At 37.0% G+C, this 15,138-nt stretch overlaps 1 protein-coding gene across 3 annotated transcripts in view; it reads left to right on the plus strand.

Annotated features, from left to right (window-relative positions):
• LOC123878179 (pleckstrin homology-like domain family B member 2) overlaps positions 1 to 15,138 on the plus strand; it is an 81,468-nt gene that overhangs the window by 58,609 nt on the left and 7,721 nt on the right. For all 3 annotated transcript variants that reach the window (XM_045925287.1, XM_045925288.1, XM_045925289.1), the window contains 7 exons: positions 16 to 1,036; positions 1,424 to 1,623; positions 2,015 to 2,143; positions 2,538 to 3,673; positions 4,174 to 4,314; positions 4,858 to 5,116; positions 8,826 to 8,856. In XM_045925287.1, the coding sequence (XP_045781243.1) occupies positions 16 to 1,036; positions 1,424 to 1,623; positions 2,015 to 2,143; positions 2,538 to 3,673; positions 4,174 to 4,314; positions 4,858 to 5,116; positions 8,826 to 8,856 (2,917 nt within the window). The remainder of the gene's footprint in view (positions 1 to 15; positions 1,037 to 1,423; positions 1,624 to 2,014; positions 2,144 to 2,537; positions 3,674 to 4,173; positions 4,315 to 4,857; positions 5,117 to 8,825; positions 8,857 to 15,138) is intronic.

The following is a 15,138-nucleotide window of genomic DNA, read 5'->3' on the forward strand; positions in this document are numbered from 1 at the left end:
TTTATTCATTCACAGGTTCGAAACTAGTCATAGCAGAAATTCACCTGCAAGCCAATCGTTACCCATACAGAGAAACCTATCGAGTTACGAAAACTTCGAAACATCACAATCTCCTAAACCAGAACCTGTTACCCCTGAAGTATCTATAACTGATAATAATTACGAAAATGTGGGTCGAATGGACGAACTAGGTATACCAGTGTTCGATGAGATGACTCGAAACGATTTGTCTAGTCCTTTAATGATAAGAAAGCTCCAAAACCAATCTCCCATAGGAAGTCCGTACGAAAATGTCTATTACAAAAACAATATAGGTTTCAAACCAAAGTCTCCAAACACTCAAAGCCCCAGGACAAGAATCAAAACTTCGTTCGCTCACAAAAATCTACCGTCTCCACAGTATTTCGTATTCCCATCTCCACCTGTTGACGGTACAAGAAAACCGTTTACCGATACTAGTATAAATACTCCAAATAATATTAGTACGAAAACGAGTTGTGAAGGTATCGAGAAGCAGTTGAGTTTGGAAGAGGAAATACCTATGATCGATGATGCGGATTTAACGAACGATATCGAATTTCGATACTCGAAAATAATCGAGAAGAACGACGATTCCACGCAAAATGATACAGAAATAGACAAAAATGATGACATCGATTTGAGACATGCGAAAATCGATACACCTGATTCAAAAGATGCAACAGACAACAATGAAGTAGAATATGCGATGGTTAAAAATAAAAGTTTCGATGACGTCAAAAATGAGTTGATGGCCGATATACCAGAATTAGAAGAATTCGAGAAGGAATTAAAGCAGAACAAAAGAGAGAAGATGATACGAACAATAACAGAAGATATAAAGAGGATGGATGTAGAAGAGGATTCGTTTAGTACGGTGTTGGATGAGACGGTCGATGAATTGAAGTCGAAGTATGAGAATTTGAAGGAAGAAAGAAGAAAATTGGTTACACAAATTCATGAAATTAAATGTAAGATGACGGAAATTAGGTCGCAAGAAGATGATATTCTCAGAGAAGTAAGTAACAAATTTTCTTTAAAACTATGCCCGCGAATTCGTGCGTTTGAAATTGATTAAAAAAAAGAAGAAAATATGTCATTTTTATTAAGATATTAACCTGTTTTAGTGGGCAGTGTAGTAGGTAGTTTAATAAAATATAATATTATGTAGGTAGGCTTGTGAGTTATGAATAAAGACAGTCGTCATCAATAAATAAATAAATAAATAAATAAATAAATAAATAAATAAATAAATAGTGGTTTGATTTGGACCCATGTACTATAATTGTACAGACAGTGTTTGAAATTAGTTTATCTTGCATCAATTAGTAATAAAGGTAGATTTATTTTTGCATCTCATGTATAGTTTTAGAATCTTATGTAGATTACATTGTTTTAATTACAGTTGGAAATGGAGAAAGCCCTAATCAAAGGAGAATATGACTCAGAGATCGCAATCCTAAACATAGAACAGAAGAAGAAAGCAGAACTAGTGGACCGAGCGAAGAAGATAGAAGAAGAAATCAGGCAACTGAAGGAGAAGCAGGAGTTACGGCACAATGAGATGAAAGACCGAGTGGAGATCGCTACTTTGAAGGCTGAAAGGTGAAATTTTTTTCATCACAAAAACCTTGATTCTTTGATGAATGATTATAAGATGAGCGATCAACCCCCTACCATTGAAATTGTAGAACTATGATAATCAAAATTCACAAAATCACAACCTTCATACTAAAGGGACAAAACTAAATCAATAGTGCTTATTCTAAGCGCAACTCAATTTTTAGAGTATTCGCATCTTTTTCTTACCAATGTAATAAGAAAAGGACAGACAAACCTAATTTAATTTAGAACTTTCAAACGTCGTGATTTTAACTGGCCTTCCGTCCTTTTTTAGCAATATTAAAAAGAAAATGATGCAGATACTCTGAGTTTAATTTGGAGACAAACATCATAAGTCATAATCGACGTCTATATTTATTTTTTCTTTGCACAGGATCGAAAAGGATTTAAAAGAGAACAAAGCTACACTAGAAGAGTTACAGAACGCGCAGGACATCTTGGACAACGAAACCAAGATCTCCGAAGATCTAGAATTTCAACATCTGGAGGAAGAATCTGAACTGTAAGTTAAATTCTGCTTCAAGTTCTAATATAAAATGTAAACTTAATATTTATTTTCCCTTTACCTTGAAATAATTTCTTCACCCTCTCCTAGTAATGGATTTGGATTTTGGATAGACCTAAAACTTCTTGTGTAGTTGTGTGTTATTTAAAAAATATTTAAACCGTTTTATTCAAGTTAATAAACACAGAAAAATTTAGACCTAGTTTCCTGAAGCCATATTCTTGAAAAAATCTTATGTCTTTGTATTTTGTTTTTATTTTGTCCGCAAAAAGTATTGGAATGAAAGTTTATGATTATGATTAATAGAATGTTTGGCGCAATTCAAATCTTCTGGACTTACGTTTAAATTGACTAATGAATTCTCACGTTGAAAGTACATCTTTTATTACAGATTGGCTAACAGAGAAGACTTACAAAACGAAATAATGCTTCTGTCCAAAAAAATAGAGGCCCAAAAGACCAGAATTCTCACACTCAAATCTGAGGCCAACAATAATTTGACATCAGCGTTAGAAGAAACCAAAGTATTACAAGCAGAATACGTTAAGTTACTAAACCAAGTCGAACATTTAACTGGCAAAGTACAGTTAATTGAGAAAGAATTAAAACCAGTGGTCGCTAAACTAAATGATATTGAGAGAACGCAATCACCGGATAGTGCCTTTTATACTGATCAGACTCGAGCCAAGTCCGGGGAATTCGGATACTCGCCACAAAGCTCTGATAGTGATGATTTAGATGTAGCTAAGATTTCAAATTTCGAAGATCACACAAAGTTACTAAAAGATAAATTTAATTCTATAGACCAAATGTCACAATCCATGATCGTGGATATAGAAAGGAGAGTCGTAACAGATTTGGATGATCCAATAGAACTAGATAGCAGTCCGTCTAAATCGTCCAATTCTTCCAAAGAAAAGAAAGGTTTCTGGGAAAGGAATTTCGATTCTCTCAAGCGCAAGAGTAAAGATAAGAAAAAAACAGAAAAAGTCGATATAATGTCTCAAAGTTTAAACGAAAACATTTTCTTCAATGACAACATCGAAGTAGATGTATCGCTTGACAAATTTAACAGCTTGAGAAATTCCAAAAAGAAAGATAAAAAAGAAAACGGACCCGTCAAGAGTAATTCGTCATCAAAAATACCAACCTTTGCGGCATTAGGAAAAATTATCAAAAAAGATTCCTTGAAAAGAAAAGAGATGAATGCACAAAAGGATAAGGATAAAGAGAGAGACAAACAGATGCAAAACGAAGAAATAGAACAGAATAACGTTAAAATTCGTTACGTGAAAAACTTCAAACCGATAACAGCAGATAATAAGTACGTAAAGTCAAAATCCTTATCACCAGACAAGATATCGAATGAGCCTATCAAAGAAGAAGAGGAAAGTGGCACCAGCGACAGTGCGTTCAGCAAATCGGAGAAGAGTGCGAAGACCTTGCACAGGAAGAGTTGCGGGGACGAGCCGAACGTGAGGACCGACTTCCACAAGATCACCGATTCTGGAAAGATTCCATCACAAGGTAAATAATTCATTTTAGATGCATTTCATTTCTAAATTAAACCACATGAAATTTATTTGCTGAATGTGAGTTATGTATAGATATTTTACTTCTATACTAATATCATAAATGTCTGCCCAATTTTGACTTTAGGAAGAGAGATAGCTTGCATCATGCAAACAGATTACCCACGTGCGCCGGCAACTGCAGTCGAGCGTACTGCGTTCTCTTAATCTATACTAATATTATAAAGAGGAAACCTTTGTATTTTTGTATGTTTGTATTGAATAGGCTAAAAAACTACTGGAAAGATTTCAAAATTTCTTTTACCATTACTTAGAGGGATTCTTCCGAATCCGTATAGGCTATATTTTATCCCGGAAAATAGAAAAAATAAATGTCCACCCGTGCGAAGCCGGGGCGGGTCGGTAGTCTAAACATAAATCGTACTCTTGAAATGACAGTTGACACATAGAGCAAATATGGCGAGTGCTTTCCAAAACGGTATTCTCCCTGTTCAGACGACATCGACAGGATATCGAAGGTGACGATGGACGCGCCCATCCTGGCCAGCGACGCCGACGTCAGCTCGCTGGGCAGGCGGACGCTGGACAGCCTCATGGAGATCGAGAGGAAGCGGATGGAGATGCTGGAGGAGAAAGGTGGTTAACTATGCAAATACACATCTAGATATACTTTTAGGATTCCAGACCCGAAGGACCATATGACTCCGTCTGCCTGTCCGTCCGTCTGTCAGCGGGCTGTACCTCATGAACATAATGGGTATTTAGTGTAGAAATTTTCACAGAATGTGTATTTCTTCTATTTGCTCTATAGTAACAAATAATAAATATCCCAAAATGGTCGCCATGAAAATTAATAAAATTAAAATGTTTTGTATTTGTACGATTGTTCGGATCGCTTCGTGTGCGAGTCCGACTCGCACTTGACCGGTCTTTTATTTGAACTAGCTGGCGATGCAATACATTACCTGTTACCACGCACTGATAAAAAAAAAAATAAGTTTTAGGATTCCGTACCAAAATGGTAAAAATGGAACCTAATAAAATTGTACAAACAAAGCTAGTTTTACGGATCGTGAACAAAAGATTCTTATCGTTTTACTTCTGTAGTACGGAACCCTCGGTGCGCGAGTCCGACACGCACTTGGTCGGTTTTTTGCTTATTTTATCCTCCTTTACCAGGTTGTCAAGTAATAGAAGACGAACGAGAAAAAATATCCGAACTGAAGAAACGCGTTCAGAACGAAACCAAAAAACTGTGGGACCAGCGCGCCAAGGAGCTGGAAGCTGACAGCCAAGTGTCAAACCACCTGTCAAACGTGAACAACCTGTCAAATATGTCGAGCGAGTTTGACAGCGAGGATAGGTTCGGCAGCGGCCTGGAAGACGTCAGTTTTGAAGATCCCTTCAATGTTACCAATTCCACCATTTATGAAGAGAGGTGAGTTTTTAAATGTTAAATCTGTTAAATCATCTCTCATCTCAAATTGCAAAAGTCTTTGGGAAGCAGATTCTACTGAGAAGAGCCGACGAGAAACTCTGAAATTGTTCTTTACTTTTTGCCTTTTTAGGGTTCCGTACCCAAAAGGTAAAAATGAAGGGGGCGGCCTTCAAAATGTATCTTTGTCATTTAATTATTGGGCTGTGTGTTTTCATAAAATAAATGAATTAAATTAAAACTTTTGGAATAATGGACTGAGTATAAACTATTAAAATATCATTAATTCTCTTTGTCTAAAATCTAGGCACCTATCAGTTATTAGCTAAAAGCCAGGCAAACGGTCGTAATCAGTGATAGCTTATCAGTCGCGGCGGAGTCGCGGACGCGGCGGACGGCCCACTGGCCCGCTAAACTTTTCCTGTCCTAATATCCGGTTTACTAGTGCATTATGGCGAATAGTGATATTAAATTATTTTTGTGACTAAGATAAGTGACTAAAAAAATATAGTTTAAAATGTGTGCTAATTTGGATAGAAATCTTGCTTTTAAAAGTTAGTTTTCTTATAACTATTAGTTTAAAAAAATATGTACAGGACTCATTCCATACATTTAGAGAATATTTTTTGTATGAGTATGTAAAGTTGAAAATATAATACAAATTACATAAATTATAATATAATGTACTACCTAAATTAAAAATTCGGATTAAAACAATAAATTTTACTATACTATATGAAGAATTAGTGACTAATCATCAATTACACTTAATTTTCATGATATGAAATTAAAAAGCTTTTAGCAAGTATTTATCTCAGTTGTATTAAAAAAAAAAAAGTATCCATAAAATCGTTTTTTAAAGGTCTTTCAATGAAATTCGTTTTCTAAAGTCAGAAGGCTCATTTCAAAGTAGGTATGTACTATGTAGGACAGAGGTACACTTTTCCAATGTCAATAGTTCAATTTGACAAGTGGGTCAAACTAAATATGTAGCTATGTCTATGTATGTGTCTTTGTTCCAATATTGATGAATCACTTCTACTCGTATGTTAGTAATAGCAAAGTCCGTCGACTAATATGTCACAATCAATTGTGACATACTCGTACAATCCACATTCGGGATGCCTTCATTTGTCCTCCACAACATAAACTATGTTTCAATGTTTACTCGACTCTGCGTTGTTATTCTTCATTGGTGAGGGTCGCGACCCCTACTCATAGGCTTAGGCTGAGATCTATAGAGTGCACTTTAACTTTGCTCAGATTTAAGACACTGTTAAAACGAGACAGCGCTATACCGCTGCCATAAATCTGTCTCGTTTTAAATGAAACTTAAGTCCAAGCAAAGTCAAGGTGCTCTCTATAGATTTGAACCTTAGTGGTCAAGACGTCAGCTTTCTATATATAATTGAAGCATCCTGTATAACCTTTGTATTGCAAACTTCCTCGCGTGTGTCGATTGTGTTCACAGATGTTTTCGCTTTGCACAAAGCACGAACTATGACCAGTAGCTGTTTGTAGTCATCTTGTCAACAAAGATAGAATTCGAGAATACTATAATGTTTAAGTACATATAATTAAATAAGGTTTTCTTCTTCCCCTACAATAACAATTTAATTACAATTTGTTTTTAATTGAAATACATATGATTAAGTATAACAATAAGTTTGTAGACGCTAATTACAGAAATCTGACCAATTACAAAATTTGTTGGAAAAATCAACAATTTGTCAGAGTTAGTTAAAAAAACCATTTCTTAAAGTTAGATAAGTAACAAAGAAAAAATACAAGCATGTATACTTAAAAACATAGTAGGTAGGTATTGTAGGAAGCCTAGAATTATAACATGTGAAACAGATAAAGTATAGATAATAAAGTAAGTTATCAAGTTTGTATGGGTGTGCGTTTTGATTGTTTGGGTTAGCATAATAATCTGGTAGAGCTTGTCTATTTTGAAATGACGCGCCCCACCACCGCAATTTACACATCCAAGTCAGCAAAATTATGTAGTGGGGCGCGTCATTTCAAAATAGACAAGCTCTACGCGTTCAGCTAAGTACTTACCACGTCTCAAGAGTGGCGCCATAGATAAATAAATAGTTTGCCTCCAATCATATTTCAAAACAAATTGAATTGCATCTGCATCTTCAAAAGATGGGGAAAAGAAAAGTTCGTTCAGGTACATAGTTTGGAATTTCGAATTTAGTTTTTTTTTGTTTGGAATATGGCTTGATCGAGAGTGTTCTTAGCTATAATCCATGAAAATCGGTTCAGCCGTTTGAAAGTTATCAGCTCTTTTCTAGTTACTGTCACTTCTAGTTGCTTCACTTTTTTTTTTTTTTTTGTCGGGGGTGTTATAAATTTTTAATGTACACACTAAGACTGATCACCTCGTCGCTCACGGTCAAGTTGATAGAGTTATCAGCTCCAACGAGATGTCACTTATCATGTTGCTGATTATGTTTATCGTAATAATAACAGTATGATAGATGCATAACTAATCGTTCGGTTAATTAATCATGATTGGCAATAGTCACAAGTTGATTCTGCAATTTATTATTAGCTAGCTTTTTCTCGCGACTTGGTCCGCGTGATATAATTTTTTTTTAATCATAAAAATTAAGATTAACTCGCGGATAGTGTAAAAAATTGCAAATTCTCGCTCCAAAAATGTCGGAGAAATCGGTATACCTACATACAATTTTAAAAATCGAGCCGATTTGGGAACCTCCGGCTTCGAAAATCGGAAATGTGTAAATATTAAACACATAGACATTTGTATAAGCAATAGAATAATATAAGTAAAACAAAAAACAGTAGGTATCAATGCAAGAGAAATAAATGTTTTCATTTATATTTCTAAGATTAAATAGAAGTGGGTAAGAAAATTCATGAGTGAATTTAAAAGCTACAATTTTGATTTCGATACTAACAAACATTAAAATATATAAAAATAGCTGTAAAATGTAATCTTCTAGCCACTAGTGTGTCCTAAAGTCATAAACAATTTCATTAGCTCGATACATCGGCCATAGACAAAGGAAACAAAAGGATGGAGAAAAATAAACGGAATCTGTTATGTTGGTGAGTATACGAGTAACACTTGTATAAGACGCATCTCGGAGAAATCCGTTTGCCGAAAACCGAATGGTACACCAATGAAATACAGACCTTATTGCTATACGTTAAGGTTTTAAACACAAGAACAGCAAAGACTCGTGCTATCTCGGCCAATGGCACTGATCTGATGGCAATTAAATTTTAGAGTATTTAGTACCTTTTCTTATCAATGTAATCAGAAAAAGACAGACAAACCAATTTGAATTTAAAACTGTAAATTTTAAATGCCAGTTTTGAGAACATGTTCAAAATTATACAGTAGTTTATTCATATCAATTTCCACTCCTTACCATTTTTTTAATTCAGATACAAGTTAGCCCTTCACTGCAATCTCACCTGGTGGTGAGTGATGATGCAGTCTTAAAGATGGAAGCGTGGTAACCTGGTAGGGGTATGGCAGCTCTCATTAAACCTACTAATTAAATACTACTTTGGTTTCTACGCGGCATCGTACCTTCCACTACCGAGCACCGAATTGCCCTTCCCGGGAATCCAGGACGTCCCAATTATAAGGCCACATATTATATACTTAGTATACAGGTCCATAAGTATGTAAGTACATATAATTGACTGTATGTTTGTCTTGTTGCAGCTCCGGCTTCATGTCATCGTCCATAGAAGAGGTGAGTCAGACGATTCCTCATTTTGTATTTATATCTAAGGCGCCATCTACGCGGGCGATGGAAGCTTAAAGGTATAGTACTTACGGGACAGGTTGTGATGGCAATCGGGGTGTGAGGAGGGGGAGCCCCCCACCCCCCGCACACCCGCGCTCGTCCTGATCGGGATAGCACAGGGGCTGTGCGGGTGTGCGGGGTGTTCCCTCCCCGATTGCCATTTCGACCTGTCGCGTACTAGTAGATTGTAGTGGTACAGAATACATTTTGTACACAACTATTTATAAAAGTTTATTCCTATAATCCATACTATACTTACTAATATGTATTATAAATGCGAAATTGTGTCTGTTTGTCTGTCTGCTAGCTTTTCACGGCCCAACAGTTTAACCGATTTTGATGTTTAGTACATAATTAGCTTACATCCCGGGGAGGACATAGGCTACTTTTTAACCGACTTCCAAAAAAGGACGAGGTTCTCAATTCGTCGGAATCTTTTTTTTTAACCAGGAAAATCAAAAAGTTCCCACGGGATTCTTAAAGGCTAATCCGTTTATATATATGAAATGTACAGACGTAGTTTGCGTCCCTGCAATTGACATAGGCAACTTTTTATCCCGGAAAATCAAAACGTTCCCACGGGATTTAAAAAATCTAAATCTACGCGAAACTATTTTTTCGAATCAAACGAATGATTTTTGAAAACATTTTCGAATTTTTCCTTTACTTGTGCTATAAGACCTACCTACCTGCCAAATTTCATGATTCTAGGTCAACGGGAAGTACCCTATAGGTTTTCTTGACAGACATGAAAGACGGACACATAGACAGACAGACTAACGTGATCCCATAAGGGTTCCGTTTTTCCTTTCGAACCCTAAAAAAACGAATGGTAACCCTACCAACGTGTTCCTGTAAAGGAAATAGTGGCATCCGCCTGCGACCACTATAGGAAATCATTTGTCTTGTCGGTATAAAGGGAAATCTCTTTTTATAGACAATTTTATTTGATGATTTTGGGCATACTGACAAATTGATCGTTTCGTTATTAGTGATTTTTATTAACTAGTTTTCCTGTGAGGGATGCATCCCGTCTTATTTACTAGCGACAACCCGATCTGTTTTTAAAAATCCCGAGGGAACTCTGATTTTCACTGGTTACACTACTGCTCGAAGATTTGGTTTTCAAGCAATGAGGAATTTTGGACGAGATGTGTTCTCACCCAAAACTCCTCAGGCTTGAAGACCAAAGTGTTCGAACAGTGATTGTTGCCAGTGACGACATAGTTGTGTGGGGAAATGAAATCTTTACTAGGAAAAGATAAAACCGGTGTCCGCATAAGTACAGTCAAAACACAAACATACCAGATAGGCAAGTTATCACTGATAAACTGATAACAATGTTTTGCCTTACACGAATTGTAACTTTATGATAACTGGGGCTTAATTCCATTGCATTCACTCGACCGTAACCCTTTAGAGCTTAGCTTCATTAACGCTACTAAGTTTTACAAAACTTTACACATGTTATATTTTTATAATATTGTTTTTTACCTACACTTGAGGAAATTTGTAAATAATTTTTAAATACGTATCAAAAACCGTGGCTTCAGTACTGAGTGAGCATACGAGTACACAAACTGGCAGCAAGCGACCCGTGGCTTAGCGGTCAGAGCGTCCGTCAGCCGCGAACCCAGAACACGCAGGTTCCAATTCTGCCAATTTCTCAATTTTTGATATGCATTTAAAAATTATTTACAGATCTCAATACATACTATATTCGTCAAAATGTGTAAAGTGATTGTCAATCAGCGCACATCGCACTTAACGGACGGACGGACATGCCAAAGCAAATTAATTGAAGATGATTTTTTCAGCACCAACTGTTAAAAAATGTAAGTAGCCATCTGGTGTTTTAGGGTTCTTTAAACTGAAATCTATAGGGATTCTACATGTACTGGTTAACGCCCGCGGCTTCGTCCACGTGGATTTAGGGTTTTAAAAATCCCGTGAGAACTCTTTGATTTTTAGGATTGTGTACCTCAAAAGGAACCCTTATAGGATCAATTCGATGTCTGTATGTTGCGTCTGTCAAGAAACCTATAAGGTACTTCCCGGTGACCTTGAATCACGGAGTTCAACAGGTCTGGTCAGGAATCTAGAACCGTAAATCACAAAAAAATATATATAAACATATTCGTGAACAAATCAATAATAATTAATTAGTATTTTCAATTTTCAAAGTAAGATAAGTACGCCTAGTGGGGAATCACATGAAAGGGCTTTATCTGTACTTTCTAAAACATATTTTTAATTGATTTTATGCATAATGCTTTTGGATTTATCGAGCAAAATGTCGAAAAAAATACCGTTCTCTCCCCTTATCGACTTGTGCTCCATAGTGGGCCAGCCATGGTGTGATGATGATGATTCTGTCCTATAGTTAGCTGCGGCAGTGATGACCTTGCATATCTTGCAGACTTTTCCCGTAGCAATAACAATGACACATAAATCATGCAATAGCATCGCAATAGTATGACTTGCGGTGGGGTTTTCGCGCGTCCACGGAACTCTAATAACCGACTATTAAACGGGAACTACGCACGTAAACATTAATAACACTCGCAATTCCAAGCGTGTCCCGCCCACGGTTTCACTAAACTAAAATAAACTTCTTTTTTCATCCAATGTCGCAGCTCCCCTTTCGAGTAACCAACGTTTTTCTTTGCCTATGTGCCGGACCATTTGGTCCATTAACTATATAAAGGTGTTACCGAAATGCACGCGATTTGTTGATTTATGAGAAATTTCCTTCAGATTTTCTGATTCCAAAAGCGTTTGAAAGCTCAAAATGATTGTTTCCTACATTACTTTAACTAGATACCTTCTAACACGCAGCGATGCAAGCGTTCTCACTCGCACGCTCTTAGCTCGGGTCGATGACCGTACGCGCGCGAAAATTAATAAAGTGGGATTAAATGTATGAATTTTGGAGAAACTTAGATTTCGCTTCGTAATATTTCACAGGCTACTTTTAAGTAAAGAAGCAAGTGTACATATGAAACTGCTTTTCGCGTGGCTTTTTCCATGCTCCTAGGCAGAACATAATCATCGCGTTAATCCAAGTAGCCGCACTTAAATGCTTAACGTCTTATGCCAATTGAATTGGGGTTAAAATCGTCTAACGCCAAACGGCATTCACAATGCCGTTGTACGTTGGTCGTGGCTACATCTACGTTTAACTGGAAACGCCGTTGAACATCGCGTTGGGACATAATTGAGCAGACTATACGAACACCCGCGCCAAATTACACCATCCACTTGTATATCTAATAACTATTGTACCGGACGTCAGCCATTACGATCTCTTGTATACGTGTAACTCGAAGCGGAGAGCTAAAATAAACCCCTTTTTAAATCAGCATTTAGTCGTCAAACAGCCTCTCGGTCGAACGCGGTCTCCCTTTGCCAGTGTCAAGGCGATAGCAAATTAAAAAGTTATTTGGGACTTGTCGCTCGATATTAAAAACGTCATATACTCGTAATCATTTGACTTTTGGTCGGCGAGAATTTTTATGTTGTTTTCACTTGTGAAGTTGTGGTTCGTTAAAAACTTTTATTTTTGTAAAGTGTGTTGAAGCTTTGGACTTTACCGTTATAGTGAACATATAATATTTTCAAATTAAAAATACCTTCAGTGAATCTTAAAAATAACGTACAAAAGTTCTTAAGCAATGCCATCTAATCGATACCTATTAATTAAATAAAAAATATTTTAAAGTTGTTTGAATAAAATAAGGATATTTAGACGCTAGTAACTTTTAAGCATACATAAGCAATATTTAGAATAGAATAGAATTAAGTTTATTCATTGGATCAACACACAGGTAATACAGAACACGCTAAAATATAAAAACTTAAAAAATAAATAAAACTTAAAATATAAAATATAAAACTTAAAAACTAACTTTGTTTAAAATTAAAACGTACCAGTATACTGCATAGCTCTTGATTATGTCTACAACGTTAAAAATTATGAAAATTGGACTACATTTACGGGGGAAAAAACGTTATCGCTTTTTGTATGAAAATTTACAACTAGACAATTTACAACTCTTAACAGATACAAATACATTAGATTTCATACTTTTAATTAACTTTAACCATCGGGTGTTTCAATGCCCACTCTGGCCAGGCATGCGAACCGATTCCGCGCGTATGCTGTATAAACAACAAACATGCTGCATGTATCATTATTCCTTAGTTACGTATAAACAAATCCGTGTAATTCAGACGTAACTACGTTTATCCTGAATACTTACATTCCGCCGCCTGCTGTCCTGTAGACCGCCATCTCTACTGTACCTATTTAGCTTATGGACTAAGGCAGAAATCTATGGTGCGCACTTTGACTTTGCTTACACTTAAGTTTCAGTTAAAACGAGACAGATTTATGGCATAGAAGCTCGCATACTAAGCGTGTGCTTTTACCTACGCTTGATAAAAAAAACCGGCCAAGTGCGAGTCAGACTCGCGCACTCGAGGGTTCCGTACTAGAGTAATTTTTCCGACATTTTGCACGATAAATCTAAAACTATTATGCATTAAAATAAATAGAGATCTGTTTTCGATTATACAGGTAGAGCCCTTTCATATTATGATAACCCCACTTGGTGTAATTATCTTGCTTTGAAAATTGAAACACATTTTAATTTTTTTAAAATTATGTAACCACAAATTCGCGGTTTTCAGATTTATTGCTTTACTTGTGCTATAAGACCTACCTGCCTGCCAAATTTCATGATTCTAGGTCAACAAGAAGTACCTACCCTATAGGTTTTCTTCACAGACACGACGGGCAGACAGACAGACAACAAAGTGATCCTATAAGGGTTCCGTTTTTCCTTTTGAGGTACGGGACCCTAAAAATACTGATTTGACTAGTTGTAAAACACCGCATCTGTGACAAATCGTCACGTTGCTAGTAAATAACCTATCGGCAGATTACAGATAGGATTGATGATATTAATTTCGTGTTACACCGCGCACACTTAAGCCAACCCTAGCGGTCACCTCAAAAATCCGTAAACTGTGCGTCCGCATTGTTCCCCGACCTTGGCGCTACGATTATGATGCAAGTTGTTCCCCCCCCCCCCCCCCGCGCCCCCCCCCCCCTCCCCCCATCCACACACTGCTCTACTCGCGCAATTATTCGCGATGCCGCCGCCGCACTGGGTCGCTTGCCTTTGCAACGCCATGGACGTCGAAACTGTGGCAGCGTGCGCGCTATTGCATACTTACCGAGGAACGTGCGAGTAACGCGGCCACACTACGTCTCTGCCTCCGTTCCTCGCTCCTTCCCATGCCGCACGGGCAGTGTGTGGACGGGGAGTTATTGTGAGAGTCGTATCTTCCCACATCCAGAGATAAAGTATACTTTATATTGTTTGCATTTTTGTGCAGCCGAAACTTGGCCAAAACGACTCTGCCAACTGAACTGAAATTTAGAATGGAGATAGATTATACCCTGGATTAGCACATAGGCTACTTTTTATCCCGGAAAATCAAAGAGTTCCCACGGGAATTCCAAAAACCTACATCCACGCGAACGAAGTCGCGGGCATCGGCTAGTACATTATATTATTGTCCATATGAGTGCTAATATAGCTTGGAGTTTGTCTACGTGATCATATCAGATAAGAGGAGATCCGCAGGAGAAGCAGAGTAACCGACATAAGAGTTACTCAACGGGTTGCATAGCTGAAGTGGCGATGGACAGGGCACATAGTTCGAAAAGCCGATACACGTTGACGAGTTGCAAGAGTGGCAACCGGTACCAGAAAGCGCAGAGTTTCATTTGATATCTCACTCAATACAATAGCAAAAAAAATTTTTTTTCGGAAACCTTCACTTTTTTGGATGTAACCGTCCGTCAGGTCAATTTTTTCATATTAAATGTAGCATATGTCACCCAAATCACAATAACGAATCGATTGACGCCTCATTCATCAAAATCGGCTCAGTAGTTTAGGCGCTACGGTGGAACACACATAAATACAAACCTACACACATAATCCTTTCTTTTGGCTTTGCCATGATAGTCAGGTAAAAAAGAGAAAGTGTTAACAAATTGACTTTTCGTAAACATGCAAAATTATCGAATCTCAAACGGATACTTTAAAATATGTCTAAGATCGTGATAGGCAAAGCACACTGCAAAATATGAATATGATTATGTTTTAATATCTACTATGAATTTATGACACGGAATCATCTCTCAATTACACC

Source organism: Maniola jurtina, chromosome 25 (genome assembly GCF_905333055.1).
Source record: "Maniola jurtina chromosome 25, ilManJurt1.1, whole genome shotgun sequence".
NCBI lineage: Eukaryota > Metazoa > Arthropoda > Insecta > Lepidoptera > Nymphalidae > Maniola > Maniola jurtina.